Source organism: Parasteatoda tepidariorum, chromosome 1 (assembly GCF_982258835.1).
Source record: "Parasteatoda tepidariorum strain Cologne lab strain chromosome 1, Ptep-v5.0, whole genome shotgun sequence".
NCBI classification, from domain to species: Eukaryota; Metazoa; Arthropoda; class Arachnida; order Araneae; family Theridiidae; genus Parasteatoda; species Parasteatoda tepidariorum.
In genome coordinates, this window is record NC_141755.1 from 70,513,005 (window position 1) to 70,519,643 (window position 6,639).

General features: G+C 29.7%; 1 protein-coding gene across 1 annotated transcript; it reads left to right on the plus strand.

The window, feature by feature from the left end:
• The first annotated feature begins 546 nt into the window (after positions 1–546).
• On the plus strand, positions 547–2,556 carry LOC107456225 (uncharacterized). Its single transcript, XM_043045933.3, has one exon. The coding sequence runs from the start codon at positions 1,191–1,193 to the stop codon at positions 2,271–2,273; it is 1,083 nt and encodes a 360-aa protein (XP_042901867.2). The 5' UTR covers positions 547–1,190; the 3' UTR covers positions 2,274–2,556.
• The last annotated feature ends 4,083 nt before the right edge of the window (positions 2,557–6,639 follow it).

The window sequence follows — 6,639 nt, forward strand, 5'->3', positions numbered from 1 at the left end:
TGTGTAGGGACCGAGGGTGTGCGGTATTGGTACACGTTAATCTGTTCTACCGTAAAGTGCTCGACTTCGCGTGCAGGTCGTCGGGCTACCGAGGCGGGGGTGCCATCCCCACTGCAGAGGATCAAAATTCTGATGGCATGTCTTCGGATCATCCTCAGGGATGTTTCCCAGACCGTCGCCAATAGCCCATTGTGCAGCTCTAGTGCGACGTAAATGAACTACAACAACAACTATTGCTATTTTTATGATATGTTAAAAATAGTTATAATAATAATATTATCATGAAATTGATAGCTGAATCAATGCATTCAAATCAGCTTGTGATTTGTATCACATGATTCGAAAAACTTGCATTGAAATAAATACAGTTTGGATTACTGATTCGAATGGATTAATCTCGAAGATCGGTTTTACCCAACACCCATTGGTGGTTGTTTCTATGCTTTTTTTTTTATAGCGATTTCTGTGAACAGCTGTTGCAAATGCCCCCCGGCTAAAGACGCCTAAAGTAGAAATTTTTTATAGGTCTATTAGTGAGCAGAAATAGGCTATAAATAACTATTAGAATTTTCTTTAGAGTTTTATCATCAAAGTTATGTTCTATGTAAACAAAGATAATGTAATTTCATTGTTATGTTGAAAATCCGATTGCTGCAATGAATGCGACCACTAACTGTCCATGCTAAAAAATACATTAAAACTTGTCTGTGAAATTGCTGACTGTGTCTACTAATACTCTCACAGACTCCTTACAAAATAAATAATAAAACTAACATATTGAAGTATGTTATTTAATTAAGCAAGAACATTCATGCTTTTCTTAAGAAAGAAAAAAAGGGTTTAAGCATACATGATCATCTTTAAGCTTTGATGAAGCTTTATTCGTACTGTGTATGTAAAAAATATTGAACAAAAAATCCCATCTAATAAACACTCTCATCTTTACTGTAGGGAAGATTTTTTCTGTCAGTGCATTTTGTATAAATATGCACGGAAATAAAATTTGAACGAACAGTAGATTGTTTATGCTGGAGAGTTTATTCAAGAAGCAGATCTGACAAATCATTCACCCGGAAAAGTAGTTTAACTTAACTTTTATTCATACAGTATACCTTTCAGACATTCATATGGAAATATAGTTTATATAAACTCTTTGGTGTTTATACTGCTGGCAACTTTATACTTGCATTATGTGTGATAATTCTCTCACATCTAAAGAATTTTTAAATGAAGTTTATGATCCCCACTCTGAAGAGAAACCTTATTTATTCAATGAAAGTGATGAAAAATTTTTCTTTAAAAATTATTTGAATGAACAACCTTTTGTTCATACCGAAGAGAAACCTCTTGTTCATACCGAAGAAAAACCTTTTGTTCATACCGAAGAAAAACCTCTTGTTCATACGGAAGAGAAACCTCTTGTTCATACCGAAGAAAAACCTCTTGTTCATACTGGAGAGAAACCTCTTTCATGCGGTATATGTGGTAAATCCTTTGTGAGCACATCTAGTTTAAATAAACACTCTCGAGTTCATACTGGAGAAAAACCATATTCTTGCAGTGTGTGTGATAAAGCATTCTCACAGAGATTTGATTTAAAAAAGCACTATCTTTTACATACTGGGGAGAAGCCTTATTCGTGTAGTGTGTGTAATAAATCGTTTGTTCGGAAAACAGGTTTGAATAGACACTTTATTGTTCATACTGGTGAAAAACATTACATGTGTGGTGTGTGTGATAAGGCATTTGCAAGGAAAACTCATTTAAATAGACACTCTCTAGTTCATACTGGGGAGAAACCTTATATATGCAGTGTGTGTAATAAAACATTCAGTCAAAAAGTTCATCTAAACGCACATTTTCTTCTTCATTCGGGAGAGAAACTTTATCCATGTGGATTGTGTGATAAATCTTTTGTTCAGAAATCTGCTTTAAAGAAACACTCTAGTGTTCATACTGGGGAGAAGCCTTATATGTGCAGTGTGTGTAATAAAGCATTCGCAAGGAAAACTGGTTTAAATCAACATTATCTTGTGCACAATGGAGATAAACCTTATTTATGCAATGTGTGTGGTAAAGCGTTCAAACAAAGAGCTCATCTAAATTCACATTTTCTTCAGCATTCTGGAGAGAAACCATTTTCATGTAGTTTGTGTAATAAATCTTTTACAAGGAAATATGAATTAAATCAACACTCTCTTATTCATACTAGAGAAAATATTCTTTCATGCAGTTCGGGATTAAACATTCAGACAGAAAACCAATTAAACTAGAGACTATCTTATACATGGTGAAATCTTTCTTATGTAGTGTGTATGATAAATCTTTTGCTCAGAAATCTGTTTTAAAAACACTATCTCATTCATACTGGTTAGTAACCTTATTCATGCAGTGTATGATAACACCTACTCACTTAAAATTTGCTTAATTAAATCCTATCTTGCACATTCTGGAGAAATATCTTATTTAGGCAGCTTGTGTTAGAAAATATATCTTTTTCATATAGCAAAAATACCTTACATGTGTAATGTTTGTAATAAATTTTTTTAATGGAAATCCTATTGAAATGATTAATGATCACTCCTTTCTTCCTGTTGGAGAAAAACCTTATCCGTGTAATGTATGTGATAAATCTTTTGTACATTCGTACATATTCCTTGTCACTCAAAATCGGACTGCAGGCCTCTATCATTACTGTTTATGAACAGTTTGATTTGTCTCTTACCATGCCTTGCTGATTGTTTTAAGGCTGTGTTTTGAACGCTACATTGGCCTATGAAATAACACTTGTTTTGTTGATAATCTGTCCTTTTCCTAACTGCTGCATGTTTACAATAGTTACTTATGAATGTTAGGTCAAGTATAGCCAGCATCCAGTTACTCTAATTCTGGAAATGGCTCACCATTAAGAAAAGCCAACAGTTTTGGGTGATGGTAGGTCTTATCTCCATGATTTAGATTAGTTGTAAAGAAGATCTTTGAAACTGTACTAATGTTTCATTAAATTTGAGACAACCATTGACGTTTTTAGAAATAGGCCATATTTAGTAGGGGGTGGGGCACAATCTGCAGTCCGTGGGCCATATGCGACCCACTGACTCTGGATATGTGGCTTGCGGATGCTTCTGAACACGCCTTTTTTTTAATAATAAAAAAATGAGACATGGAAAATTTTGACTCAAATGATTGAGGTCATCACTTTTTTAAGCGCTCAACTCGCACTGGATCTATTGTAAATCCATGACGTTTATCATTCTTTTCAATGGTTATTTCTATGAAATTTCGCATAGTTTTAAAAATTTCAATATTTTTAATACGATATTATGATGCTCGAATTTAGTAATCATTTTTCGACTCTCTTTATTTTTGCCGATTTCATTGTAAATCCAAGTCACTTTTGATTGTTTTTTGGCATTTAAAACTACTAATTTCCTTGTGGTTTTTAAAATTCTGATTCATTTATTATGATATTACGACTTGTGAGTTGTAAATCACGCATTTAATTTATCTCTTTTTTAACATGGTTTATTTGTGACGATTTCATGGTATATCTAAATTATTTCTTTTCTTCTTTCAAAGTCAGATATTGTTATACTTGACCCTGTGATTTTGAAAATCTCGTATTTTTGTTACAATATATTATTACCACATGCGAGTTTCAAATTGCGCATTTGACACTTTTTGATACGCTTTGTTTTTCAAGATTTCATCTTAAATCCACTTATTTTTCAATAATTTTTTTTGGCGATGCATTCCAACATGCTTTTAAAAATTCTGATTTTTATTATGACGTGAAATTTTAAATCACACGTTTAAATAATTATTTATTGATGCACTTTATTCATACTGATTTCATTGTAAATATAAGTTGGTCTTTTTTGCACATGTGATGATTTATTCTACATGATTTTAATGATTTCCTTAATTTAACCACCATGTTATTAGATCATGAGAGTTTCTAATCGCATATTTAAATAATCACTTTTTGATTGTTATTTATTTGTGCATAAGTTTTTTTTTTTTTTTTTTTGTCGTGCATTTGTGCGTGATATTTAGAATCCTGATATTTTAATACAGTGTCATTGCAATCTGTAAAATTCAAAAACTTGAAGAAAATGCAAATTTTTAAATTGCTTACTGTTTAAAATTTATGTTGTTTTAAATTCTTTGTAGCTTAGGGGGTTTTTATTAGGAAAAAACGAAGAAAACTTTTCATATTTAAAATTCATAAAATCTTTAGTACTTCAAGAAAGTGATTTTAATTTAATCTTATTTTGGCTATTTTGGCATTATTGAATCTTATTAGGTTTTGATTTAATTTTTGTTTAAACACTATAAATTTTCTTTAGTTGAAATATTTATGTATGTTTTTTACTCTTTCATTATATAAGCATTGCAGTATTTTTAGAAATTACCACCCCTTAATATTTATATATTGTTGCATATCTTCATAGTTAAATGAGATTCATAGCTATGAAATCTGTCACTGTTGGAAAGTCTAATACTAGAATTGGGTTTGTGAAATGATCTTGTCTTGAAAGCCCCAGACAATCTAGTATATAGTCAGGGGTGGCCTGATAGTCAGCTCATTTCACACAGGTTTAGAAAACCTTTTTGATGGACAATATTTATGTATTATTATTATATATTATTATATATTAATCTGGATATATATATATTCTGATTAATCAATTACTGATAAAAAGGAAGAAAAAATTTAGAATAATTTTTGAATTAATTCTAATAATTAAAAATATAAAATTTTCTGAAAATATATTGCTAAATTTTTGAAAAGAAAAATTTAATGCTTAGAACATAATTTTTTTTAATCATATTTGCCATCAACATGACTAAATATATGCTGACCCTTCTTTATTCAACCTGCTGTGCAAGTGGCCCTTCAATAAAAAAGATTGTACAGTCCTACTATACAATAATCTTGAGGTAGTCCAGGATGTGGCTGGGTGGGAAGTTGCCACTTGAGCACGGAGGAAAATTTTTCATTCGATTTTAAAATCTCATGCACTTGAGTTGATAAGTTCTAGATCTGCAAATCATTGAAATGCTTTAAAGAATCTCAAATTCCTTCCTGATAGAGATTTGTGAAAATGAAAAGTGTCTTAATTTTTAATATTTAAAAAGTTATTACAAAGATGCTTTCTGGGATTGGGTTTTTACCGGGAAAAGTGTTTTTACCAGGATATTGTGTAGTGTCAGCGAAGATGAGGAAAGAGCAAGGGTATTGACTTTTTACCTTTAATGTTTTTTTTTTTTCTTTAAGTGCGATTGCCCAGTTCCTAATTTGCTTGGAATTCACTACACTGATGTTTTTTTTTCAAGGTTAAAGATTTGCCCGGTTGTTTTAGTTAGTTCTGGATTTTCATCAAAGCTTTTATCCATGTTTATTTTTAAATTTAAGTGATTGTTCGGTGTAAAATTGTGCAGAAATCCACTACTCTGATGTTTTTTATTTTTTTAAAGTTGAAGAATTAACCAGATGTTTTTTTTCAATCTCTTCTACCCTCCTGGGATAAATTAAGAATGTTTAAATTATTTTTGAAATGTGCATTGAACCTTAATATGTCTGCTGGGTGCAAGACTTTTATGTTTAGTGTGTTGTTTTAAATAGAGCCTGTGAATGTTGACTTTGTGTTGTGTTAAGAAGTAAATTATTGTATGTAAAAATATTTAATGTGACTATGGTATCATTTTCTTATTGCTATGCATCAGCTAAAACGATGTAAAGAATAGTATAATTTTAAGGTTTTTTTTTTTAAGCAAAATAGGATTCATATTTTATAAATGAATCCTATGTATTTATTTATATATATTTTTTATGTGTTTAAGGTCATTAAATAATAGTTTGTGTGTATATATTGCTATATTTTTGATGAAATTTGCAGCATACTGGTAACAACATTGTTGTCTGCATGTGATATAGATCTTTCATTTTTTATTTATGAAATGTATGTTTTGTGTTATAAAAAGGCTATAATGCAAGTGAACTTAGAAATTAATAGGGTTGCAATATTTAATTCTGTTTTTAGCAGTTTGTGACATAGTTGGTATAATTTAAATCATGATTAAAATTTCTATTCAAACCACTTAATTGTTTTTTTTTTAAATTATGTAAATCAACTGTGATTTTAAAGAAAATCATTATTTAAAAAAAATTTTTTTATGCAAATCATTTAAGTCAAAAATTTTTTATAAGTATATTCTTTGGGATTTAAATTTTTTTAAAGGCAGATTTTATTGATAATGTAGGTTTTAACCAAAGAAAAAGTAAATTATTATGTTTCTAAGTATACTAATAAATAAATAAAATTACAGACTCTGAATGGATTAGAGACATTAATTTGTTATATTATAATTTTTTTTTTTAGCTGTATGAAAAATAATTTGTTAGTGGTAAATATATTTCTTCTGTACTCATTTAGTTTTATTTTATTTGAATACTTCAATGCTTTTAAAACATATTAAATATGTTGTAAGTATTTATGAATACTGAAGAAGACTTGTCCTGCCCAAAATAACTTATAATATTTTTTTTTTCAACAATGTATTTCGATTTATGAAGTATAAATTAATTTATACTTCATTGGATATCTTGTTGACTGATTGCTGCACTGTCTTAAA